Source organism: Panthera pardus, unplaced genomic scaffold, assembly GCF_024362965.1.
Source record: "Panthera pardus isolate Hobbes unplaced genomic scaffold, ASM2436296v1 HiC_scaffold_20, whole genome shotgun sequence".
Classification (NCBI taxonomy): Eukaryota; Metazoa; Chordata; class Mammalia; order Carnivora; family Felidae; genus Panthera; species Panthera pardus.
The window spans coordinates 86,798,323-86,824,469 of NW_026526766.1; the positions used below are offsets into that span (position 1 = coordinate 86,798,323).

Below are 26,147 nucleotides of genomic sequence, written 5' to 3' on the forward strand. Positions count from 1 at the left end.
TCCGGCCACACCTCCTCCCAGCCGTCCAATCGGAGAGCCAATGGCGCGCGGGGGCGTGGTCCGGGCATCTGCCTGCTCCGCGAGCGCTTGGGCTGGGATGAGCTCCCGCAGTGAGTTGGGGGCCGAGGTCTGGGGGCCAGTTGCGGAGGGCTCGGGGTCCAACGGGCAGGTTGTGTAGTGTTGTCCTGGACCCGTGGACGGCTCGAGAGTCGCCCGCCGTTTCTGCACGAGCGGCACTCAAAACTCCTCTTGATTTTATTCTACCTGGGGACCCTGAGGCCCAGAGCTGGAGTGTGAGTCAGAGCTGGAAATGACCTTGGAGATCATTTAATCCAACTCTTTTATAGATTCGTTCGTTTCCTCTCTTTTATTAACAGACTTGTTAAAATTTTTTTAGTTTATTAATTTCTTTAAGTAAGCCCTATGCCCAATGTGGGGCCTGTACTCCCCACCTGAGGTCTAATGCTCTACCGAATGAGCCAGCTGGGCACCCATAAGAGACTCAGTTTTTTAGGGGCTTCTGAGTGGTTCAGTTGGTTAAGTGGCCGACTTCCGCTCAGGTCCTGAGCTCACGGTTCCTCCCTCCTTGGGCTCTGTCCTGACAGCTCAGACCGTGGAGCCTGCTTGGGATTCTGCCTCCTCTCTCTCTGCCCCTCCCACACTTGTGCTCTGTCTCTGTCTCTCAAAAATAAATAAATGAAAAAAAGAGAGAGAGACTTAATTTTTTAGAGCAAATTTAGGTTTACCAAAAATTGAGCACATAGTACAGAGTTCCCATATAACCCTTCTCCACCACTCATTCCCCCCTATTTTAAAACAATTTTTTAAAATATTTGCTTTTGAGAGAGAGAGCGAGCGAGCGAGCGCTGTGCGCGTGCGCGTGCACGCGCACGGGGGAGGGGCACAGAGAGAGAGATACAGAATCCAAAGCAAGCTCCCAGCTCTGAGCTATCAACACAGAGCCTGACGCAGAACTCGAACTCACAGAGCACAAGACCATGACCTGAGCCAAAGTCGGATGCTTAACTGACTGAGCCACCCAGGTACCCCTCCCCCTATTTTTAACATCTTGCATTAGTGTGTACCTTTATTACAATTAATCAACCAATACTGATGCAATATTATTAACTGAAGTCCATAGTTTAGATTAGGTTTGTGTTGTACATTCTATAGGTTTTGACAAAGGCATAATGTCACATATCTACCATCACAGTATCAAACAAAATGAGTTCACTACCCTAAAAACCCTGTGTTCCACCTACCCTCCTCTAAGCCCCTGGCAACCACTAGTCTTTTTTTTTTTTTTTTTTTTTTTTTTTTTTTAATGTTTATTTCTTTTGAGAGAGAGGAGAGAGCTGGGGAGGGGCAGAGAGAGAGGGTGAGAGAGAATCTCAAGCAGGCTCCACACTGTCAATGCAGAACCTGACACTGGGCTCGAACCCATGAACCGTGAGATCATGATCTGAGCCCAAATCAAGAGTGGGACCCTTAACTGACTGAGCCACCCAGGTGTCCCAACTGCTAATCTTTTTTACTGTGTCTGTAGTTTTGTCTTTTTTTTTTTTAATTTTTTTTACACTTGATCTTAGCCAAAAGGCTGAGAAGCGATATTTTTAATTTTTTTAATGTTTATTTATTTTTGAAAGAGAGACAGAGTGAGAGGCGGAGGGGCAGAGACAGAAGGAGTCACAGAATCCGAAGCAGGCTCCAGGCTCCGAGCTGTCAGCACAGAGCCCGACGCGGGGCTTGAACTCACGGAGTATAAGATCATGACCTGAGCTGAAGTCAGACACTTAACCGACTGAGCCACCCAGGCGGCCCATGGTTTTGTCTTTTCTAGAATGTCATAATAGTTGGAATCAGAAAGTATGTATCCTTCTCAGACATCCTTACACGAAGCAAAATGCATTTCAGTTTCTGTCATGTTTTCTCGTGGCTTGATAACTCATTTCTTTCCATTGCTGGAGACCATTTTGTTGCATGGATATGCCACAGTTTGTTTATCCATTCCTCTTTTGAAGGACATTTGATTGCTTCCACCGTTTCATTTTTTTTTTTAATGTTTATTTATTTTTGAGACAGAGACAGAGCATGAACGGAGGAGGGTCGGAGAGAGGGAGACACAGAATCCGAAGCAGGCTTCAGGCTCTGAGCTGTCAGAAGGGCTCGAACTCACGGATTGTGAGATCATGACCTGAGCCAAAGTCGGACGCTTAACCAACTGAGCCACCCAGGCGCCCCTCACCGTTTCATTTTTCAAGTCAGCTCTAGGCCCAACATGGGGCTTGAACTCACAACCCCAATGTGGAGAGGCGTATGTTTTGGGGCGCCTAGGTGGCTTAGTCGGTTGAGTGGCCCACTTGAGCTTGGGTCATGATCTCGCGGTTCACGAAGTCGAGCCCTGCGTTGGGCTCTGTGCTGACAGCTCGGAGCCTGGAGCCTGCTTCAGATTCTGTGTCTCCCTCTCTCTCTGCCCCTCCCCTGCTCATGCTCTGTCTCTCTCTCTCTCCCAAAACTAAATAGACCATTAAAAAAAAGAATGGGGCGCCTGGGTGGCGCAGTCGGTTAAGCGTCCGACTTCAGCCAGGTCACGATCTCACGGTCTGTGAGTTCGAGCCCCGCGTCAGGCTCTGGGCTGATGGCTCGGAGCCTGGAGCCTGTTTCCAATTCTGTGTGTCTCCCTCTCTCTCTGCCCCTCCCCCGTTCATGCTCTGTCTCTCTCTGTCCCCCCAAAAAAAAAAAAAAAAGAGTCGTATGTTTTGCCAGGTGCCCCAAGGAGAGACTAATTTCTAATTCAATGTATGTGTTGACATTACAAGGGTTGTGTTTATTGTACCATTTCCTCCCTCCACCATCTGGTTCTGCATCTAAGTCCGATCTGCCTCCTCAGGCTGGCTGAGGTTACTCAGTCTAAGATCTCAAACTTCTGTAGAATCACAGATTTCAGCTTTGGGCAGATTTTGGATTGGCTCGTGAGACATGGAACCTTTGGTTGGGATGGTTCTCCCCGTGAGATCCATGGGTTTGCCCCACTGGGGACTTTCTTACCGTCAGGCTACGTATGTGCAAAGGGGCTCCAAGCCTGAGCCTCTGAGCTGGTATTCTGTGTCACGATCTTGACCTTGGAACTGTGGTAGTACCACGAAGCCACAGCTTGGATGGAGAAGGAGGGAAGTGTTTTATGTCCTACCTCAAAATGTGTTCCAACAGCAATTCTCTGACACCACGTGGGTGTCCTACTCTTCAATTCAATTCTGATAATAGGTACTTAGAGGTGGCGCAGATCCTATAGGTTAAGGGCTCAGTCCCACAAGAATGCCCCCCACTTCAAATGCCATCAGCAAGTGGGGGCTCTAGGCTACTCATACTTCTGCTTGGATGACTACAAATTTGGGCATTTCCACCATTTGCCTGGAGTTCGGTAATTCCCTGAAATGATTCATAGCACCCAGGAAGGTGCTGTACTTAACAGTCATGGTTTCATTATAAAGGATACAATGTTGGGACACCTGGGTGGCTCAGTCCGTTAAGCGCCAGACTTCTGCTCAGGTCATGATCTTGTGGTTTGTGAGTTCGAGCCCCACATCAAGCTGTCTGCTGTCAGCACAGAGCCCACTTCTGATCCTCAGTACCCCTCCTGCTCTCTCTCTCTCAAAAAAAAAAAAAAAAATTAAAAAAGAAATCATCTGACTCTTGATCTCAGCTCAGGTCTTGATCTCAGGGTTGTGAGTTCAAGCCCCGCATTGGGCTCTGCACTGGGCATGAAGCCTGCTTTAAAAAACAAAACAAAACAAAACAACAGATACAACACAGGAACAGCCAAATGGAAGAGGTACACAGAGTAAGGTCTTGGGGGAGGAAGAACTTCCATGCTCTCTCCTGATGTACCACCCTCCCAGCTCATCAGATGTGTTCACCAACCCAGAAGTTCCTTGAGCCTCACTGATTCAGGGTTTTTATGTGGGGTTTCATTCTGTACGCACAATTCATTACATCATTGGCCAAGTGACTGAACCCAATGTTTGGTCTCTTTCTCCTCCCTCAGGAGTTAGTATTGAAAGTTCTGACCCTCTAAAGACATAGTCAGAGGAGCTTCTTATGAATAATAATTACGAACAAAGGACGAGTCCTATCTCTCAGGGAATTCCAAGGGTTTTAGGAGCTCTGTGCCAGGAACCAAGGACAAACACCAAGTACATTTTATTGTATCATATATTCCCATTATGAATACATTTATCACACGAGCAGACACCTGGGGCTGCCGTGTAATGCAGCTTCAAGAGTTCCAAATGAACTCGGGAGCTACCGTGACCGTGACCTCCCAGCGAGAGGCCCACGCCTGGGAGCAAATTCGCTTCTACTTTTGCCAGCTCGATGGCTTTGGGCAACTCACATCACCTCCAACGTGGCTTCCTCATTTGTAAAATACAGAGAGTAACTCCTGTCCTGAAGGATTGTTTGAGGAGATGGTGGGCATCTAGGCTCCTAGCACACAGGAGTACAAACCAAGAAGCTACTTCCTTCCCCTTCTGTCTAAACTCCCTGGCCCTCCTGCCCTGGACTCTGACCCCTGTGGGATAGGACTGTATCTTCCCTGTGAGGCACTCAGCTGGGGCCCCTGTCTCCCATACACATGCACGCATACCCCAGGGACACACAACCATCTGAGCCCTGGGTTCCAGGCCTGGTTTTAACTAGGTTTTGACGAACTGGTTTTGACTAACTAACTTGATGTCAGACAAGTCCCCAGTCTCTGCCCTTCTCTGGGCCTCAGTTTTACTCCACAAAACACATTTGTACAAAGAGGGGCTGGGAGCTAAGGTTCACTGGGGGCCTTCCTATTTTTTTTTAATTTTTAAATAGGCTCCATGCCCAATGTGGGGCTTGAATTCACAACTTGGAGATCAAGAATCACATGCTCTGCTGACTGAGCCAGCCAGGTGCCCAAGGTGCCTTCCATGCTGACCAAGTCGATCAGCACCAGGGTGTGAAGCAGAGAGAAGCAGGAAATAAGGGTCTAAATAACTTAAAACTTTATTACGGGTGAAAGGTACTGGCTTGAGGACTCAAGCCTAGAGACCGCTTCCCAAAGTGAAGGTTAAATAAGGAAAGGGAGGGATGCTAAAGCCTTGGCTGGGGCCAGTGCAGGGCTGGGGCCAGTACAGGGCTGGGGCCAGGGCAGGGCTGGGACTCAAGGCCAGTACCCTGTTGGACTCTGTCCACTGAGCCTCAGACAAGACTGGGAAAAATACAGAGGGGGCCCAGGACTGTATCACCCCACCCAGGGAGAAGCAGGGAGAGGCCTGGCTCAGGTACACCTCACCACCAGGACAGGAATATAGGCACTGTAGTAAAGTGCTCCCGAATCCACCAAGATCAAGAAAGAGGGCTCTGCCCGGGGGACATCCTGTGTCCCAGAGAAGGGCCCCCCCCACTCCATACGCCCAACCTGGGAATGGCTGAAACCCGGACAAAGGCAGAGCATGGCAGAGCCTGCGGGAACCAGGTGGGGCAGGGCCGAGCAGGCGGTGTCAGGGCCTGAGCTCCTTCTTCCATTTCTGCAGCTTCTCATCCATGGCCTGGAGTGTGGACTCATCCTGCACCAACACAGATCGGTCCAGCCCCTCTCCCCACACCACCAGTGGGCCGCGGGGAGCTTGAGGGGGCCCTCTTTCCCCTCAAAAACCCCGTCCTTTACCTTCACGAAACAGAAGCGGATATAGTGGTCAAAGATCTTCCGATGAGGCACACTGTAGAAGGTGGAGACCGGGATGGCCACCAAGCCCTGGGGAGGAGGAAGCCCACGTCTCAACACAGCCCCATAGCAGGGTAATCCTTGGCTCTGGGGACAGAGAGCTTCTCTCGATGGGGTGGGGGAAAGAAGGAACATTCAGTGGAGCACCTTCCGGTGCTGGGTCAAGGTCAGAGGCAAAGAATCCAAGAGCATGGTTCTCGGTCCCTCCCCGTAGTACACAGGGAGGCGAAATGGAGAGGGGAGCACCACGTGGCAGGTTAGGGCAGAGCAAGAGAGGAAATAAAACTTAGGGTCAGAGCTCGGAGCTGGCTGAGCTCGTAGTTAATGAGCCAACTCTGCACCCACTGCACAGATGGGAAGGCTGAGGCCGAGAGAGGGCAGGGATTCCTGCCAGCCGGCACGGTGTCTTTTTGCAAATTCCAGACTCCCCATTCCTTGACATAGACACACTCCTGTACCAGGGCTGAGGGCAGAGGCTGGGCTGGATTTGGGCCCAGCCTGTAAAACCACACACAGGTGCCCTGGCAGAGCCTGGCCCACCTTGTTCTTTTTTTTCTTTTAAGATGTTATTTTATTTTATTTATGTTTACTTATTTTTGGGAATGAGAGAGATAGAGCACAAGCAGGGGAGGGGCAGAGAGAGAGGGAGACACAGAATCCGAAGCGGGCTCCAGGCTCCGAGCCGTCAGCACAGAGCCCGACGCGGGGATTGAACCCACAGACCGTGAGATCTCGATCTGAGCCGAAGTCAGAAGCTTAACCGACTGAGCCACCCAGGCGTCCCAGACCCACCTTGGTTTTGATCATCCACTTGACGAAGCGTCTGTCGTAGGGCTCATCCACGTCACCAGGCAAGTCGGGCATCTTGCTCTCTGGGGGACAGAAGCCACGCTGAGCCCTGGGCGGCCTCCAGCGCCGCCTCCCCGCCCCCCACCCCCACCCCCGCACCGCCCAGCCTGGCCAGTCCGGCTCACTGAAGTCTGAGATGTCTGCCATGAAGAAGTAGCTGCCCTGGGAGACCACGGGCTTCAAGCCCACAGACTGCAGGCTGCGTATCATGTGGTCACGGGTGCGCTGCATGGCCTGCGGGAACCGCGCAAAGTAGCTGCTGGCTTGGCCAAAGTGAAGCTGCTCGTGCTCGAAGCTCTGGGCCACTGCCGCCTGGGGAGGGTGGACGGACAAACAGGTTGGGGCCGATCCCACCCTGGGGCCGCCTGGGGCCTGTCGTTGCTCCTCCCCCCCGCGGCGGGGGTCCCCTGCCTCTCCTCACCTGACCCTGCGTGGGACAGTGGTAGATAGAGTTCTGGTGCACCGTGCGCAGGTGTTTCATGAGGCTGTCCGGGCCCAGGACCCAGCCCACCTGGCCCAGGAACACGAGGAGGCGGTGAGGCCCTTCGGGGCCTCGCCACACCCCTTCTCGGTCCCCAGGGAGGGCAGCCTCACCCGGCCTCCCAGGATCATGGCGGGGCGGCGGTACCCCTACCCTCGTCGACTCACCTTCCAGCCAGTGGCGCTGAAGGTCTTGCCAGCGCTGCCAATGGTCAGTGTGCGTTCCCACATACCAGGAAGACTGGCTGCTCAAGGTCAAAGAGAGCGGCTGCTGAGCCCGGGGGGAGGGGCAGGGGAGGGGCGGCGGCTGGGCCCCGGTGGGCACGCGGGCTCACAACACTCTGGACTCCACGTGCTAATAAGCTATTTACCGAACTTAGCGCATGTCTCATGACAGCCCTGGAGGCGGCACCACTGTGCCACCCCGTTTTCAGAGAGGTGAGGCCGCTGCCCCAGATTACCCGACCGGTGTGGCTCCAGACCCACGGGTCCTAACTGGCCGGCCTGGCACTGACTTCCAGGTTGGGCTCCGGGGCCCGGCCACGAAAGTCCAGGGGGAAACGCGGGCACCCAGGTCGGCGTGGCTCACCGATGCTGACATGCTGGTACCCGTCGTAGACCAGCCACTGGTAGACCTCGTCGGCGATGCATATCACGTCATGCTGCTGGCACAGGCTGGCCACTAGCTCCAGTTCCGCCTTGGAGAACACCTGTGGGGACCAACCCCGAACCGAGAGGCCTGCTCAGAGGGATGAGGAGGTACTGCCAACCCACGGCCAAGGGCCCTTCCACCCCATCTCATTGAATCCCGGCACTCTCACCCAGGGAGGTCTGTTGCCAGATGACAGAAAATATACATACTGCTCTCTGCACCGGGTTCCTGGCTCAGCGCTCCTAAAACCCTCGTAAATCTCTCAGTAACAAGAGCGCCAGGAGCCTATCTTGTCCTCATATTTGATCTCGGACCCCCATCCGTCCCCGACACAGGGCTCCTGAAACCCTCCCAAATTCCCAAGTGATAAGAGCACTGGAGGTGTTTTTTGTTCTAACGAGGCGACACCCTGGGTAGGCACCCGGGTGGCTCTGGGATGGGGCCGGTCACCGGAAAGATCCGTGGTTAGAAGCTTGGAATTTTCAGCCCCACCCACATCCTGAAGGGTGAGCAGCCTTGTGGGACGGAGCCCTAACCTGCGGGACCTGACCCCTAACCTGCGGGACCTGACGCTACTCCAGCTGGTGTTGCAGAATTGCTGGGTGTGGGACCGCCCTCTCCCCCAGGCCAGGGTCAGAGTGTGGTGAGCACAGTGGTTGTGTGAGAGGAGAGACACCCAGTTGGAAGACTGGATTTTCCTCTACGTCGGTTCTGTCACGTTCCCATTTTACACGTGAGAAGACACTCCGAAAGGCGAGTTCACGGTCCCAGGGTCTCAGGGAGGTCATGGAGACACCCAGCCTGCTCCACTGGCCGGTCCTCATACCTTCCTGGGGATTCCTGCCCCTGTCCCTGGGACCTCGGTCCTCAGCTTACATTACAGGTTGACCTCCCATCTCACAGATGAAGAAACTGAGGCGCCCGACACAGCAAAGACGGGAACCCAGTCTGGAGGGGCCCCCGGAAGGAGTTCTCTCAGGTACCTTTCCCACAGGGTTGTTGGGTGTGTTGAGAATTAGGGCTTTGGTATGAGAGGTAAACTTGCTGGCCAGCTCTGTGGGGTCCAGCTGCCAGTCGCTGCTGGAATCCAGTTCCCCATCCCGAGTGAGGCCCTGTAAGAGGAGGTGGGGTGTGGTGGCAATAATTACCAACATGACATTGAGCTCCAGGGATCTGACCCTCCTTCCCACAGCCCTTTTTTCCTCGGGGACTCTGGATACGCCTCCCCCATCCTGGAGAAACTGGCCTCCTTTTCTTCCTTCTCTGCCACCTCCCAGGGGCCAACACAGCACACCCCTGGGGCCCCTCCGCCTACCACACCCCAACCAGCGTCCTCACCGGCTTCAAGGTCACAAACACAGGATGACCCCCCGCCATCAACGTCATGGGTTCATAACAGTCAAAAAAGGGCTCAATGATGATGACCTAGCGAAAGGATCTGATTAGCTGGGGTCAGTACGGCCCCCGACCCTCATCCCCACCGGGCCCGAGCCTCAATCACTCACCTCGTCTCCTTCTTCCACCAGGGCCTGGAAGGCTGTGAACAGGGCCCCATAGGCACCCACAGTCACCAGCACGTTCTTGAACGGGTCTATCTCCTGTCCCAGCAGCTTCCCAAAGAAACTTGCCAGGATCTTTGTCAGGGGTGGGTAACCCTGCCAGGACAGCAGTGGTCAGCCCCCTGGCTCGGCCTGGGCCCACCCTCCCGCTCAGCTGCATCCAGGCGGTTCTAGCACTTTCTAGCAATAGGCCTGAGGCAATGTTGGCTCAAGTTGGGTGAGTTCTTTTATCTCCCCTACCAGTGCTTGTCATCAAGCCTGTTCTGTGCGGTCCCAATGCCCAGGGCTGGCGTTTGGTGGAGACCCAGACAGAGCGCGTGCCTTCGCGGAGCACAGTCCAACAGAGCCCCACAGTAGCGGCAACTCCACAATTTCAGTTTAAGAAGGACATTCGTGCCATCTGTTCATCCCAGCAGCCTTGCAAGACATGTACTACGTGATTCCCACCATTCGATTGGTAGAAAAACAGAGACTCAGAGACAGGAAATGACTTGCTCAAGGTCATGCACAGTTGAGGTGCAGGAATAGGCCTTTGCATCACGGCTTTGGAAGCACCCTGCTTTGAGAGGAAGGTTGGATCCGTACGCTTGTTTGCTGAGGACACTTATAAAACACTCGAGGCTAAGCCAAGTGACTGAAACCCGAGGTCTAGAACTTATCTAAATAATTCACTAAACCAGATTTGACCACAGAAAATTTTCTGTACAGGAAAATATACCATGAGCAAAATTAAAAGACAAACATTGCAAGTTAAGAGAAGGAGGTAAGATGTTTAATATATAAAGAGCTCTTACAAAACAACAAGACAAAGATATACACCTAAATGAAAAAAATGAAGTAGGTCACGAAAGAAAAAGTATTGATGCCCAATACACATATAATTGAGGAAAAGCAAACAAAAGCAACATTGAAAGATTGCTCTAATATTATAAGAATATAATATCAATATTAAAAAGATTGGCAAGAGTCTAGGACAAACGGGTGGTCTCTCTACAGAACGAACTGTCCTGCCAGGTCTGCGACCAGTCTGATGGTGGGGCTGTGAGTAAGCCTTTTTGGAAGGCAATTTGACAATGTCTACCACATGTTTACATGCTTACATCCTTTGATTCTCTAGTTTTACTTCCAGGGATCTAAGAGAAACACGCACACAGGTGTACAAAGATATACATGCGGAAATATTCACTGTGCCATTGCTTATAATAGTGAGATATCCAAGCCAGCCCATCAGTGCAGGGCTTGTTAAATAAATTATAGCACAGCTAAGCAATGGAATACCATGTGGCCGTTAAAAAGAATGAGGCTATGCTGGCTATTCTGACGTGGCAAGTTGCCCATGACACGATGTTTAGTGAAATAAACAGGTTACAGAATATTACAGTACATCAGTCCATTTGGATTAAAAAAATGCAAATCTCACATGTTAGGGGTGTGCGTGTGTGTGTGTGTGTGTGTGTGTTTACATAAGCACTTTAAAAAGTTAAAAAGTTTAAAAGTCTAAACACTCTTCAGCAAAGTGGCAACCTGTTGGCCGTGGTTATCTCTGAATGGTGGAGCCAGAGGGACCTTTACTCCAAGAACTGGTGGATATTTTACTCTGTGACCTTGACCAGAAGAGTTTGGATTTAGAGTCAAATCAACCAGCTGCTTGCCTTTCAGGATTCAGCTTAGGTGTTACCTCCTCCAGGAAGGCTTCCCTGATCTCCCCAGATTTCCTTGCCTTCTTTCTGCTCCCACAGTATCCTATCCTCCTCTATCACAGCGTATCAACTGCCTGTTTTCTGCTTTTGTTTGTTTGTTTTAATCTGCTTTTCCCACTAGGCCATGAGGTCCCGGCTCATAGTTTTTTGTCTGCCTTTCCCCAGATCGTGAGCTGTCCCAGGGCCTGGAACAGAGGAGACACTCCGTGAACACTGAACTGTGGCCACATTCAATTCCCTGGGCTCTGCCCCTTCCTCCCCGGGGGCTTCCTTGAGACCTGTGTCCCGGGGCTCTGGACGGGGCTGGGAGACTCACAAATGCCCTGGTGTACTGGTTCAGCATGAAGTCGCTGCTGAGGGCGTGCTGAAAGGCTTCCACAGCGAAATCTGGGGGTGGGAAGTCGGGGAAGCCTTGGCCCAAGTTCACAGCATCGCATTCACTGGCCATTTTCACAAACTCCACCCTGAGCAACAAATGGAGAGTCAGCACCTGCCCGCCTGGACCTGCTTCCAGGACAGGATGATGCACTGGGCTCATTCCAGAACAACCGGAGAGCCGGCACGTGCCCCAGCCCGAGACCTGCGTGAGGGTCCAAACCCACAGGTCCCTGATCTGAGGTCGGGTGGGCCAAGCACTGTACCAATCCCACATCTTAGCCCCCCGGGATTTCCAACTTTCAAGCCAAGATCCATGGTAAGAAATGCTCACGTCACAAACCCCATGGAGCACAAACATGGAATCCTTCTGGTGTTCTCCTTCCGGTGTGGTCAATCACAGGGCTTCCCAGCCTATCCTGCCCTGCCTCATCCCACTTTATTCTTTGGAAATATTTGTGGAGTCTCCGCAGGTGGATTTCACACACCATTAGTGCATCTGTCGGCACCACAGCTGGACCACCAGGCCTCCCATCAGCCACTTCTGGCCTCCGACAACCTTTCTTCTGGCCCTACCTGGTGGCCACCTCTTCAGGGAAATGGAGGGAGAGGCTGAGAGGCTGGATGAGGAGGCTGGTGTGTGGTTTGCAGGTTGGTTGGGAGCAGAGGAGTCAGCCTTGGCCGAGTTGAATTTGCATAACAATAAATAACTGTTCCATCGAAAATCTGTCCTTTTCTTCCCAGAGCCCCACAATGCCTCTGAAGATACACAGAGCTGCTGAGGCTCAGAAAGGCTAGTGGGGCGCCTGGGTGGCGCAGTCGGTTAAGCGTCCGACTTCAGCCAGGTCACGATCTCGCGGTCCGTGAGTTCGAGCCCCGCGTCAGGCTCTGGGCTGATGGCTCGGAGCCTGGAGCCTGTTTCCGATTCTGTGTCTCCCTCTCTCTCTGCCCCTCCCCCGTTCATGCTCTGTCTCTCTCTGTCCCAAAAATAAAAATAAAAAACGTTGAAAAAAAAAAAATTAAAAAAAAAAAAAAAAAGAAAGGCTAGTGACCTGCCCAGAGTCACACAGCAGCTAATAGCAGAGCTGAGAGGCAAAATCAGCTGGTGGACATTCCATGGTGATTGGGTGATGGGGACAGGGGACAGCCAGGCTCAAATGCCCTACAGAGTCCAGCTGCCCTCTGGGTTGGGTCTCTCAGGTCCTGATCCCCAGGCCACCACCCTCGGGTCAACAGGAACTGGGACCCTTTTTTGTCCTGACTCTCTTGGTCTCATCCTCCTGGCACCCACCCCTCCCCTCCCCCCCCCCCCCCCGCCTGCCCCATACGTACCCCCCAGGCCCGCTCCTGCTCTGCCCTGCCTTTGCATGAGACTTGACCTCTCCTGGCCTCAGTGGGGGTGTTGGGTCCAAGAGTCTGCCGGTCTGTGAGCCAGGAAAGAGTACTGCCCCCTTTTCCATCCTGCCTCCTTGTCATTTCCTCCCTCCAAGTTGGACTCTACCCTACCTGCCAAAGCCCGCGAGGCTGCCCAGCCTCCCTCAGACAGAGGACTGAAGGCGGCAGCCTTCACGAGGGGAATTTGAAAGAAAAAACGGTCCCATGCTTTATGAAAACAACTACCAACATTTTTTTTCTTTTTTTTTTTTTAAGTACAGGCCAATGCCACTGGCCAAAGGCAGGGAGGGATTAAGAAGATTCCCTACATTTTTCTTACACACCTTCCCACTGCAGTCCGTTATGTCACTAGTAACAGTGGGCACATGCTCCTTTCATATTTAGAACAAGTCAAGAAAAAAGAAATTAACCTCGGCAAATGCCCAGTAGAGAGCTGCCTGTATCTCACCTTCTCTTACTCCGTACTAAGTGTGAAATAAAATCCGTGGAAAGCCCTGAGCCGGGTGCCTGGGTGATGGCGGTAGCTTTCATAAGGCTACATAAGGCACATGAGTCATAAGGCACATGAGTCACTGCGCCTGCACCCGCACCCCCACCCCCGCCACAGCCAAGTGGGGGTGAAGCTGAGATTCGAACCCAGGTCTGCTTCTTCAAGTCTCACCTTTCACGGGCCGTGGCTGCAAATCTCACAGTCCTGGCAAGGCAGGGGGCCCTCCTGGGTTCCGCTGAGTCCCTGCAAACCCAGGGACGTCCCGCCCCGCCCCCAAGCCCCCACGCCCGACGGGACACCCGCACACCTCCCCAGCCCCGCGGAGCTCACCATGGGTTGTGGTCAATCCCGTCCAGCCTGCGAGCTTGCACCCTCTTGGCCATGGTGAGCTGAAGACAGAGCGAGCAGAAGAAAGTCAGAGTGGTGGACGTGCGGATCTTTTCTGGCCACAGTCCCCGCCCCTCTGGGGGGCAGATGCAGATCCGCACTCCCCAATAGCAGGATGGGCTCCAGCCAACCCTCGCACCTGGCTCCGCCCCATCCCAACAGCCTCACTGGCCCAACCTGCCCGTCTGGACTCCGTGTGTTCTGAAATGGACCAGATTCAGACCAGATTCAGGCCGGCTGAGGAAGAGGGGCAAGAGGAAGGGGGAAGAGGGCAGGAGAAGCACAAAGGTAAAGGTGACAGCAGCAGGTTCCCTTACAGAGGTCTAGCTAAACTCAGAACAATCTTGCTGGGCTCATTGTATAGATGAGAAAATCACATTAAAAAAAAAAAAAAAAAAAAAAAAATATATATATATATATATATATATATATATATATATATATATATAGGATTCAGCTTAGTGTTACCTCCTCCAGGAAGCCTTCCCTGATTTCCCCCAGATTTCCTTGCCTTCTTTCTGCTCCCACAGTATCCCATCCTCCTCTATCACAGCATATCAACTGCCTGTTTTCTGCTTTTGTTTGTTCGTTTTGGTCTGCTTTTCCCACTAGACCATGAGGTCCCGGCTCATAGTTTTTTGTCTGCCTTTCCCCAGATCGTGAGCTGTCCCAGGGCCTGGAACAGAGGAGACACTCCGTGAACACTGAACTGTGGCTATATATATATATATATATTTTTTTTTTTTTTTGTAATGTGATTTTCTCATGTATAAAATATACCTAATATATACATATATATTTTTAAAATCTCTACACCCAGTGTGGGGCTCAACCTCACAACCCCGAGATCAAGAGTCACATGCTCTGCTGTCTGAACCAGCCAGGTGCCAGAGAAAATCACTTTTTATAATATTTATTAATGTATTATACTGACATCAATAAAACAGACCACAAAACAGCATGTGCAGTATGTAATTGTGTTTTGTAAAAGATGTCCCCTAATATATATTTGCATATACATACACTTTTCTGTGACCATGTACGAATAGATAAAGAGTTTGGGGGGCGCCTGGATGGCTCCGTCGGTTAAGTGTCCGACTTCGGCTCGGGGCATGATCTCACAGTTCGTGAGATCGAGCCCCGCGTTGGGCTCCGTGCTGACAGCCTGGAGCCTGCTTCGGATTCTGTGTTTCCTTCTCTCTCTGCCCCTCCCCCACTCGTGTCTGTCTCTCTCTGTCTCTCAAAAATAAATAAACATTAAAATTTTTTTTTTAATTTCTTAAAAAAAACAGAACAAAGATGAGTTGGGGTGGCGGTGGGGGACAGAAGTGGACTTGAGGGAAGTTTGAGGTGGGGTATGGAGTAGGGGGTGGAGGGGCATAGAGAGAGAGAGAGTACAGAAGAGGTGAATGGAGTTGAATGGGTTCAAGGAGATAAAAATAATGGGGGAACTGCAGAAACTTGAGAGGGCAAAGGCATGACCTGCAAGGATGTCACACGGTAACTGCATAAGTGAGGAAACAGTGCCTGTTCTTGCTTGGAGTTCTGCATAACGTACTCCTCGGCCAATGTCGATTGAGCACCTACCTCGTCCCGAACCCGAACCCGGGGCTGGGCTCCGGGGATGATGGGGAGGCAGCCGCACAATGCAGACTGTTCAGATGCAAAGCTCTGAGTTCTACATTAGAGGCAAGAGCAAGAGAGGGGTCCCCAGCCAGGCTGCAGTCCAGGAAGGCTTACTGAAAGAGGAAGCTCATGCACAGCTCTGAAGCCAGGACCAGGCCAGATCCCAGGGGCCCCGGGTTAAGTGGCAAATCACATGGGGCTGGAGCACTTACAGTCTGGTGCCAGCACCGAGTGACAGAAGTTCCAGCCTTCTTTCTCTGGAGGGGCCCCATCAGCTGTAAAGAGATGGCTGCCGCATTCCTGAACATGCCTCCCAGAGCCTCGGGACACTGGTAACTTCCCCTCCAGGGGCAGAAGAGAGGGAGGAGAATGCTCTGGCCAGAAAATGGCTCCGAGCCCAGGGCGTGGGTCCCACACACACAGCTCTAACAACAACAACAACAACAACAACAACAACAACAACAACAACAGTAAGGGCAATTTTACTGAGTGGTCACTGTGTGCGAGGTGTGGCAACATGTGCTTTTTTTTTTTTTTTAAGTTTACTTATTTATTTCTTAAAAAAATTTTTTTTTAATGTTTACCTTTATTTTTGAGACAGAGAGAGACAGAGCATGAGCAGGGGAGAGGCAGAGAGAGAGGGAGACACAGAATCAGAAGCAGGCTCCAGGCTCTGAGCTGTCAGCACAGAGCCCGATGCGGGGCTTGAACTCATCAACTGCGAGATCATGACCCGAGCCGAAGTCGGACGCTCAACCGACTGAGCCACCCAAACGCCCCTAAGTTTATTTATTTATTTTGAGAGAGAGACAGCACAAGTGGGGAAGCGACTGAGAGAGAGGAAGAGAGAGAGAATCCCAAGCAGGCTCTGCGCTGTCAGCACAGAGCCTGATGCAGGGCTCAAACTCATAAACCGTGAGATCATGACCTGAGCCAAAGTCGGATGCTTAACCGACTGAGCCACCCAGGAGCCCCACAAGTGCTTTTTTGCATGATTATCTCTCACACCTACAACTCCTCCATCCCCAGCAGTCAGAGTGACTCTTTCAAAATATAAATTACCTCTAATGAAAAAAAAAAGATCCAGGGGAAGATCATGGATGGCCCCTAACATCACAGGGAGAGTCTACCCCACATTTTGTTCTGACTCTGAAAACACACACACCTCCTGCAAATTATTCCTGGGCTAAAACCAAATCTAAATCAGATCATGCCTTTGGATTACTAGAACACAAGGGACAGAAGAACATGTTAAATGACACCATGGAGAGGCTATCCACAAATGACCCTGTTTCTTCAACAAATAAAGTGCAAAGGAAAAACCTATCTCGGGCACGATAGATTAAAGGAGACTTAAAGGTATACATTTAAAAAGTGAATGTCTTGAAAAGCAAGAATAATATTGACAGACTCACTGCACAAGTTCAAAGCTTACTGAAAGGCTACTGGAACCAACAAAGGGTAGTACTAGCATAAGGACAGACATATAAATCAACGGAATCGAATTGAGCATCCAGAAATAAAGCTCACACATTTATGGCCGATTGCCATCTGACAAGAATGGTAAGAAAATTCAGTGAGGCCAGAACAGTCTTTCAACAAATGGTACTGGACAACTGGTTATCCACAGGCAGAAGAATGAATTTGGACCCTTACCTCACACCTACACAAAACTAACTCAAAGTGGATTATAGACCTAAATATAAGAGCCAAAACTATAAAACCCCCAGAAGAAAAGAGGAGTATATCTTTGTGATATTTTTTTTAAAGGAATTTTTTAAAGTTTACTTTGAGGGAGACAGAGACAGTGCGAGTGGGGGAGGGGAGAGAGAAAGGGAGAGAGAGAATCCCAAGCAGGCTCAGCCCTGTCAGCACAGAGCCTGACTCGGGGCTCAAACCCACGAACCGTGAGATCATGACCCGAGCAGAGACAAAGAGTCAGATGCTTAACCGACTGACTCCACCCTGGTGCCCCATCTTTGTGATCTTCAGTGAGAAGACAATTTCTTAGATATAACACCAAAGACACAGGCAACAAAAGAAAAAACAGAACCAATGGATTTCATCAAAATTAAAACCTTTTGTGCCTCAAAGGATACCATCAAGAAAAGTGAAAAGACAAAAGTATGGGGGGAAAATATCTGCAAATCATAAAACTGAATTTCTCCAAAGAAGATAGATAAACGGCTAACAGGCACATGAAAAGGTGCTCAGCATCCTTAGTCACTGGGCAAAGGCCACTTTCTACTGCTAGAAGGCTGCTACAAATAACAAGGATAATTACAAGTGTTGTAAGGATACAGAAAGTTTATCAACTAGAAACTCAATGGCAAAACAAATGCCCTTTATTTAAAAAAAAAAACACGTTTTTTAATGTTTATTTTTGAAAGAGAGACAGAGGGCGAGTGGGGGAGGGGCAGAGAGCGAGAGGGAGACACAGAATCCAAAGCAGGCTCCAGGCTCCGAGCTGTCAGCGCAGAGCCCGACGCGGGGCTCGAACTCACGAACTGAATTGCAAGATCGTGACCCGAGCCTCAGGATGCTCAACCGACCAAGCCGTCCAGGCACACCAGCAAAACAAGTTCCCTTTCAAGTAGGAACGAAATTCAAAGAGGTCTCTATCATCACTTCCTTCAACACCATATTGGAAGTCCTAGCTGGTGGGACAAGAAAAGGAAGTTACGTGTATAAGACCCAGAAGAAATAATACCACCACTATCTGCAAGGGCTATGGCTGACTACACACAGTGATTCAAACAAATACACGAAAGCTAAAACTAACCAAAGCTCAGCAAGGTGGCTACAGTTAAGATCAAGATGCAAAAAGAAACTGCACTGCCACCCGTCCCCCAAAACGCCGTCCCCGTCTCTCTTTGGCCCAACTGCCAGAGGGTGCATTAAATAGTCTTGGGCACCAGGAAAAAAACCAACCAACCAGCCAACCAATCAACCACAAGAGTCAGATAATTACAAATTTTTTTTTAACGGCTCTTTATTTTTGAGAGAGTGCATGCAGGAGAAGGGCAGAGAGGGGGGACAGAAGATTGGAAGCGGGCTCTGCGCTGACAGGCTGACAGCAGCGAGAGCCCGAGGTGCGCCTTGAACTCACGAACTGTGAGGTCATGACCTGAGCCAAACTCAGTTGCTCAGCTGACTGAGCCACCCAGGTGCCCCAGACAATTACAAATGTTTAAAGATGTTTCAAGAATTGGGGCACCTGGGTGACCCAGTCGGTTAAGCACCTGACTCTTGATTTCGGTTCAGGTCACGATCTCATAGTTGATGAGTTTGAGCCCCACGTCGGGTTCCGTGCTGGCAGCACGAAGCCTGTTTGGGATTCTTTCTCCGCCTCTCTCTCCCGCTGTCCCGCTCAAGCTCCTGTTCTCTCTCAAAACAAAGAAATACACTTAAAAAAAGAAAGACGCTTCGAGGATGCTGAGAAACTGGAACCCTGGCACATTGCGTCTGGGAGTGTAACGTGGCAGCTGTGTCGTTTTACATTTGGCTGTTTTCCTGTGGAAACAGTTTGGCAGGGTCCTCCAAGTTTACACACAGACTCCCCGCATGACCCAGCAATTCTACTCCTAGGTGTAGACTCCGGAGAAATGAAAACTATGCCCACGCAAAGATTTGTACGTGCATTTTTATAGCAGCATTATTCATAATAGCCTAAAGCGGAAACCATCGGTCAAGCTATAGAGATAGAGTAGATCAGTGATTGCCTTGGACTGGGGGGTGGGAGTCTGAGGGTGGGAATGGGGAATGACCGCTATGGCTACTGGGTATCTCTTTGGTGCGACGGACAAATTCTAAAATTAGACTGTGGTGTGAATATACCATAAACCAGTGAACAGTACACTTTAAACGGTTGAATGATTTGGTATGCGTCTCGTTATATCTCAATAAAACTTTTTAAAAAATCACCAAGGTTTAGGGACACCTGGGTGTCTCAGTTGGTTGAGTGCCCGGCCCTTGGTTTTGGCGCAGGTCATAGTCTCGGGGTTCGTGGGCTCGAGCCCTGCGTCGGGCTCTGCCTTGTCGATACAGAGAAGACTGCTTGGGATTCTCTCTCTCTGCCCCTCCCGTGCTCACTTGAGTGCGTGCTCGTGCTCTCTCTAAATAAATAAACTAATTAATTAATTAACTTTAAAAAAATCACCAAGGTTTAGGGGCATCTGGCTGGCGCTGTGGGTGGAGTGTGTGACTCTTGATCTTGGGGTCGTGAGTTCGAGCCCCATGTTGGGTGTAGAGATTACTTAAAAATAGGGGCGCCTGGGTGGCTCAGTCGGTTAAGCATCAGCTCAGGTCATGATCTCACAGTCTAGTCTGTGAGTTTGAGCTCCGTGTGGGGCTCTGTGCTGACAGCTCAGAGCCTGGAACCTGCTTCAGGTTCTGTGTCTCCCTCCCTCTCTGCCCCTCCCCAACTTGTGCTCTGTCTCTCTCTTCTCAAAAACAAATAAACATTTGGGGCGCCTGGGTGGCTCAGTCGGTTAAGCGGCCAACTTCAGCTCAGGTCACAATCTCGTGGTCCGTGGGTTCGAGCCCCGCGTCGGGCTCTGGGCTGATGGCTCAGAGCCTGGAGCCTGCTTCCGATTCTGTGTCTCCCTCTCTCTCTGCCCCTCCCCCGTTCATGCTCTGCCTCTCTCTGTCTCAAAAATAAATAAGAAACGTTAAAAAAAATAAAATAAAATAAACATTAAAAATTTTTAAAAAATAGATAAAAATCTTTAAAAAAACAAAATAGGGGCGCCTGGGTGGCTCAGTTGGTTAAGCATCTGACTCTTGGTTTCAGCTCAGGTCATGATCTCGTGCTTCGTGAGTTCAAGCCAGCGTTGGGCTCTGAGATGACAGTGCTCCCTCTCTGCCCCTCCCCCTATTTCTCTGTCTCTCTGTCTCTCTCTCTCTCTCAAAAATAAATTAACTTAAAAAAAAACATTTGCCGTTCATGAGTTTAAGCCCCGCGTTGGGCTCTGTGCTGACAGCTGGGAGCCTAGAGCCTGCTTTGCATTGTGTCTCCCTCTCTCTCTGCCCCTCCCCTGCCCGCACTCTCTCTCTCTCTCTCTCTCAAAAATAAATAAGCATTAAAAAAATTAAAAATGAATAAAACAACAACAACAACAAAAAAAGGCAGTGCCCTTGTGGTGGCCACAGGAATGTCTCTCTGGCTGGCAGGAGCCTGATTGAGGGGATGGCTGTACTCAGAAATCCATCTATCATCCTTAGCACTAAGGCAGTGAAAGTTCCCAAAACATATCCGTGGGAGAAATCTGAATATGGCCTGTACGTCAGGTGACGTCACTGAATCAATGGTCAGTCTCTTTGGGGGTGATAACGAGGGCTGCTTGTGTTGGGGGGACGGATGGCATTCTTAGGAGGCACGTGAAGTATTGAGGAGTGAGGGGTCAGGACGCCTGCAACTTGCTTTCAAAAGATTCAGCAAAGACAGCCATCCACAAGGGCAGGGCAACGAGGGAGGTGTTAGCAAATGCGGTGGGCTGCGAGCGAGGTGGGAGACAGCTAGGTGGGAGGCACGGTGTGGGTGTGGCCACTGCACGGTTCTTTTGCCTTTTCTGTAGATCCGACTTTTTTGGAACAGAAAGCTGAGAGGCAAAGGGGGCAGGTGTACCAACCAGACTCGGTGCGCGGGCACCTGGGAGCGCGAGCGAGGAAAGGACTGTCAAGGTGCCACCCTCGCCCCCCAAGACAAGCGCTCAACGAAAACCCAGTAAGGTGCTTATTCCCTTATGAATCTCTTAGGAGAGTTTGGTGACTGATTGAGAAAGCAGGGTTACAGGAGAAGGAAGAATGAGCTGAACTGGACCTCTCTGACCCAAAGATGTGGGGCTGAGAGCCAGAGAGAGAGAGAGAGAGAGAGAGGACACACTGGAAGAGTGTGTGGGCAGAGAACACCCCACCTCCACTCTGGGGAAACAGAAAGAAAGAGGCTGCTTGGTTTTGAGCTAGCCACCCCAGGTTTGCCAGGTAATGGTGCCCTAGCCTCCCTTGGGACCCGGCCCCTGTCCTCTGGGAGCTGGACTAGGCTAGTTAGGACTAGTCAGTCTTCATTTCAGGCTCGAATCTGTGCCAGGCAGCAAAGGTTGGGCAGAGCACAGCGTCCTTAGCCAATGGTCCTCCGGGAGTGGGCTGTGGGACGCTGGGTGGGAATGCCACAGCGAGGCTTCATAAGACTTGTAAATATCTAGGTGCGCCTTGCTGGCTAAGTTGGTGAGGCAGCTGGCTCTAGATTTCGGCTCAAGTCATGATCTCATGGTTTGTGAGACTGAGCCCTGCATCAGGCTCTGTGCTGACAGTGTGGAGCCCGCTTGGGATTCCCTCCCTCCCTCCCTCTCTGCCTGTCCCCTAATCGCACTGTCTCTCTCTCTCTCTCTCTCTCTCTCAAAATAAATAAATAAACTTAAAATTAAAAAGACTTGCAAATATCTAGACACCCGCTGTGTCTCCCTCCACTGAGGGTTCCCAAATGTTAGGGGTGGGTCTGAGGGACAAACGTGAACGCTGGCCAGGTATTGTAGGGTATGAAGAAATCCTTCATTTGTTAGCTGTGCTAATGGTATTGGGGATTTCTTTCTTCCCTCTTAACAGTCCTCATGCTTCAGAGATGTATCCTGAAGTATTTACGACAAAATATTTGGGATTTGCTTCAAACTAATCCCAAATGATCCAGATGGTGGAAACAGGAAACGGATGGGGGGACAGATAAAGTAAGCTGGGCCATGGATTGAGACTGGGAGGGTCGGTATACTCTACTCTCTACTTCTGTATGTATTTAAAACGTTCCCGGGGCGCCTGGGTGGCTCAGTGGGTTGAGCATACGACTTCCGCTCAGGTCATGATCTCACGGCTTGTGAGTTTGAGCCCCGCGTCAGGCTGGTTGCCGTCAGCAGAGAACCTGCTTTGGATCCTCTGTCTCCCTCTCTCTCTCTGCTTCTCCCCTACTCGCATTCTCTCTTTCAAAAATAAATAAACATTAAAAATATTAGTAATAAAAAATAAAATGTTCCACACCCACGAGGAGGAAGTCAGAGCCACAACATGGAAGGAGGCTGGGCCCCTGATGCTCGACGAACCATCGCTTATCTCTGGATTTAGTTGGGGCTTGAGGGGAAGGTAGATCTTGCTTAAGCTGCTGTTATTTGGGGTTCTCTTTCATTCACAGCAAGTTAGGCCTCATCTAATTTGATTGCTAAACCCTGTCAATCAATACCGTCAGCTCCAAACCACCGAGAGCACAGCCGTGATTGAAACGGTAGAGCGAGGGAATGTGCACACCACGGGGCTGTGAGGTCTCAGTGAGACGGTGTTAGAACTTATTACAGGATTTGGACTGTGGTGGAGTGATTTGGGGGAGGGTCCAGGGAAGCAGGACTTTGGTCTGGATTGGCGCCCTCAGAAGCAGGGATCACTTTACGGTTGGATATCACAAATCTTATTTGTAGGGAGGCGGGCTGGAGCGAGGCTAGCTGTCACAGGTGTAGAAGCAGCCCCCCACATGTGCCAGGAGGGGGGGCACTAGGTTTTGTGTGGCTTCGAAGACGTTCACGTTGGTCTGTGTTCAGACGTGATTACAGAATGTTCTTCCTGGATATCGATGTTCTGTGTGGTTGCCCACATTCAAGAGAACACAAGTCCTATCTTTGGGTGCCAGGCCAGCTCCTGGATTCCAGAAGCTGCTTTTCTCTTCCTAAATCCTCGACCCAAGAATAAAATCCAAAGTCTTTACCGTCTACGAGAAGGCCCTGTTAAATCAGATGTGAGGCCACCTGTCTCGGGTCACGTCTTGCCCCTGTCCCTTTCACTTGTTTTCCTCCTGCGACACTTGCCATTCCTGTCTACTTGGGTCCCTGTATCCACTCTCCTTCTAGAGCGGTGTCAGAGAACTCTCCCGGTTTGGGGCCAGGGTCAATACTGTGGGCTTTGCAGGACATCCCGTCTCTGTCACAGCTCCTTAGCTCTACCGTTGCAGGGAGACAGAAACCTTGGACAACACATACACCAATGAATGAGCTTGCGTCTCAGTAACACTGTATTGAAAAACCCTGGTGGCAGACCAGGTCCGGACTGTGGGCCCTCCTGGAATCTTGAACTCTCAGACTCGTCCACCCTTAGCCTCTGGCAATTTCTCAGTCACGTTTAGGTCTTCCCACCCCTGAACGGGGCCCATGCGGAGGTTTCTGTTCTGGTTAAGTTGTGCTTCTCTGGATCTGCTGGTTTTTCTAATTTGGGGGGCAGTGGTTTGCCCTGTGACCTCACTTCTCTAATGGGTCTAAGGAGAGGTGTTGGTTTTTCGGTTGGTTCAGCTTTCTGCTTGTTAGGATGGAGTGATGACGTCCCAAGCTCTTTCCATGTGGGACTGGAAGTCGGAAGTCCAATATACCTGCCTGTTCACATAACCTCGTAACTGTCAGTAGAATGCTCTAACTTCACTATAAAGGAGAAATGAAGGAAAATAATTTAGAACCCAATAGTCAGGCTTGCCCACCCTAGAAGATTCCATGAAGTAGACAGCTGCTTCACCTGCTTTTAAGAAGTTCAGTCTGACCAGTGCAGCTACTTAGCCTGTCCCTTCTAAACCCTGACCCAGCCCAGGCTCTTCCCTCACAGTCACCCAAAGCGTTTCTGAGCGCTGACCATCAGCCATCTGTCCAAAGGTGAGACACTTCCCCCTTATGTTCTTTAATCGTCAGCTGCGTCCAGAAGCTTTAATCTTCTCCGGCCGTGCCCTGGCTTAGGGGCTGAGACTGCTGTAGGGACCAGACGCTGGCAGGGCCCCACCATATGAGCTGCTGGGCCCCGGGTGAGGGTGGAGGGTTGAAGTGGGATGGGGAGGCAAGAGGCTGACAAGCACTCTCTCCTTCATACATCCAGCAAGTATTTCCTGACAAGCACAAAAGCACATGTTATGGTTTGAAATGTGTCCCCTGAGAGTATGTGTTGAAGAGTCCCGAGCCCCAGTGCCTGTGAATGGAACCTTATTTGGAAATAGGATTTTCATAGAGGTGACCGATGTAGGATGAGGTCATACTGGACCTTAATCCAGTATGACTGGTGTTCTCAGAAGAAGGGAGAAGATGGGGCACCTGGGTGGCTCAGTCAGTTGAGTATCGGACTTCGGCTCGGGTCATGATTTCACGGGTTTGGGGGTTCGAGCCCTGCATCGGGCTCTCGGGTGTCAGCACAGAGCCCACTTTAGATCCTTGGTCCTCTCTCTCTGCCCCTCCCCCCTGCTCATTCTCTCTCTCTCTCTCTCTCATTCTCTCTCAAAAATAAACAAACATTAAAAAAAATTTAAGGGGTACCTGGGTGGTTCAGTCAGTTGAGTGTCTGACTTCGGCTCAGGTCATGATCTTGTGGTTCATGAGTTCAAGCCCTGTATGGAGCTTGCTGCTGTGGGCGCGGAGCCCGCTTCGGATCTTCTGTCCCTGCCCCCCCCCCCCACCCCGCCTCTTCCCTGCTTGCACTCTCTCTCTCAAAAATAAGTCTTGAAAAAAATTAAAAAGAAGGAGGAGAAGAAGAAGGAGGAGGAGAAGGAGGAGGAGGAGGAGGAGAGGAAGAAGGAGGAGGAGGAGGAGGAGGAGGAGGAGGAGGGGATAGAAGAGACACAGACACACAAGGGAAAAGCCATGTGAGGACAGAGGCAGAGATTAGGGTGAGGCATCTTCAAGCCAAGGAACAGTATGGATTGTTGGCAACACCACAAGCTAAGAGAAAAGCACAGGACAGATTCTCCTCTAGAGCCTTCGGAGAAAGTATGGCCCTGCTGACACCTTGCTTCTGGATCTCTAGTCTCCAGAACTGTGAAAGAAAAACTTTCTGTTGTGTAAAACCACTCAGCTTGGGGTACTTTGTTTCGGTAGCTTCCGGCAACTAATGCGCTGGGGCACTAGGGGGCGCCCTGGGCACCTGCCCCATAGCTGGGAGTTTGGGAGGGCTCCCCAGACAAGGGGGCATTCAAGCTGAATCCCAAAGCTGGGAAAGCGTGCCAGGCGGAGAGGATGGTGCAAAGGCCCGGGAGTGGGAGAGCGCTAGGAGATCCCAGGAGCCGAGAAGTCAGTTTGGCCAGAGTTTACTGTCTAACTTCTCAGAACTGAGTCGCTTCCCAGGGGAACCCTGCAGGAAGTATTCCCTGATCCCCGCAGCTAAGACCCAGAGCTTGCAGCAACAAAGGGTAGTGTGATTCTTACCCGAGGAGGGATATTCCACAGTGTGTCATACCAGGGGGAAGGTGCCAGCATGCTTCAGCCTCACTCGGCCCCGGGACGTGAAGCCCATGGCCAGGTCTGAGTTCAGTGCTGTTCAGCGCTGGTCACAGTAGACAACTCGTGCCTGCCGCATGTTCTAGGGGGCCCAACTGTCCTGCTTGCCCAGACTGAGGGGTTTCTCGGGACATGGGATCTTCAGTGCTAAAACTGGGAGCATCCTGGGCAAATGGGGAAGGCTGGTCTACTTGGATTGGCCGAATGCAGGATGGCTGCTCCTGTTCTGGGCCCAAGGTTCTGCTGACTCCTCTAGAAGGACCCTTGTCTGCTGCCTCCTGACCAAAATCTGCGGGTGTCCAGCGGGCTGATCCTCTCTCTGACACCCTTGCCCACGTCATTACACGTCTATGAATTCTGCCCTTTCTCCTAAAGTGACTACATCCAGGGGTTGCCTGGGTGGCTCAGTCAGTTAAGCGTCCACCTCTTGGTTTGGGCTCAGATAGTGATCTCACAGTTGGTGAGTTCGCGCCTTTCGTTGGGCTCCACATGGTCAAAGCCTGCTTGGGATTCTCTCTGCCTCTCTCTCTCCGCCCCTCCCTGGCTCACACTCTCTTGCTCAAAATAAATAAAGAAACTTAAAAAATAAATAAATAAATAAAGTG

At 51.0% G+C, this 26,147-nt stretch overlaps 1 protein-coding gene across 2 annotated transcripts in view; it reads right to left on the minus strand.

Annotated features, from left to right (window-relative positions):
* Nucleotides 1-5,010: 5,010 nt before the first annotated feature.
* KYAT1 (kynurenine aminotransferase 1) overlaps nt 5,011-26,147 on the minus strand; it is a 34,750-nt gene continuing 13,613 nt past the window's right edge. Inside the window, exons 2-14 of one of the 2 annotated variants that reach the window (XM_019420866.2) lie at nt 15,481-15,693; nt 13,586-13,644; nt 11,312-11,459; nt 9,242-9,391; nt 9,075-9,161; nt 8,720-8,848; nt 7,674-7,794; nt 7,253-7,329; nt 7,026-7,115; nt 6,730-6,916; nt 6,548-6,627; nt 5,699-5,785; nt 5,011-5,597 (exon numbers count right to left, since the gene is read on the minus strand). In XM_019420866.2, coding sequence (XP_019276411.2) covers nt 5,532-5,597; nt 5,699-5,785; nt 6,548-6,627; nt 6,730-6,916; nt 7,026-7,115; nt 7,253-7,329; nt 7,674-7,794; nt 8,720-8,848; nt 9,075-9,161; nt 9,242-9,391; nt 11,312-11,459; nt 13,586-13,644; nt 15,481-15,576 — 1,377 coding nt within the window. In that variant the 5' untranslated portion in view covers nt 15,577-15,693 and the 3' untranslated portion in view covers nt 5,011-5,531. The remainder of the gene's footprint in view (nt 5,598-5,698; nt 5,786-6,547; nt 6,628-6,729; nt 6,917-7,025; nt 7,116-7,252; nt 7,330-7,673; nt 7,795-8,719; nt 8,849-9,074; nt 9,162-9,241; nt 9,392-11,311; nt 11,460-13,585; nt 13,645-15,480; nt 15,694-26,147) is intronic. The other variant, XM_019420868.2, reaches the window with a different exon arrangement.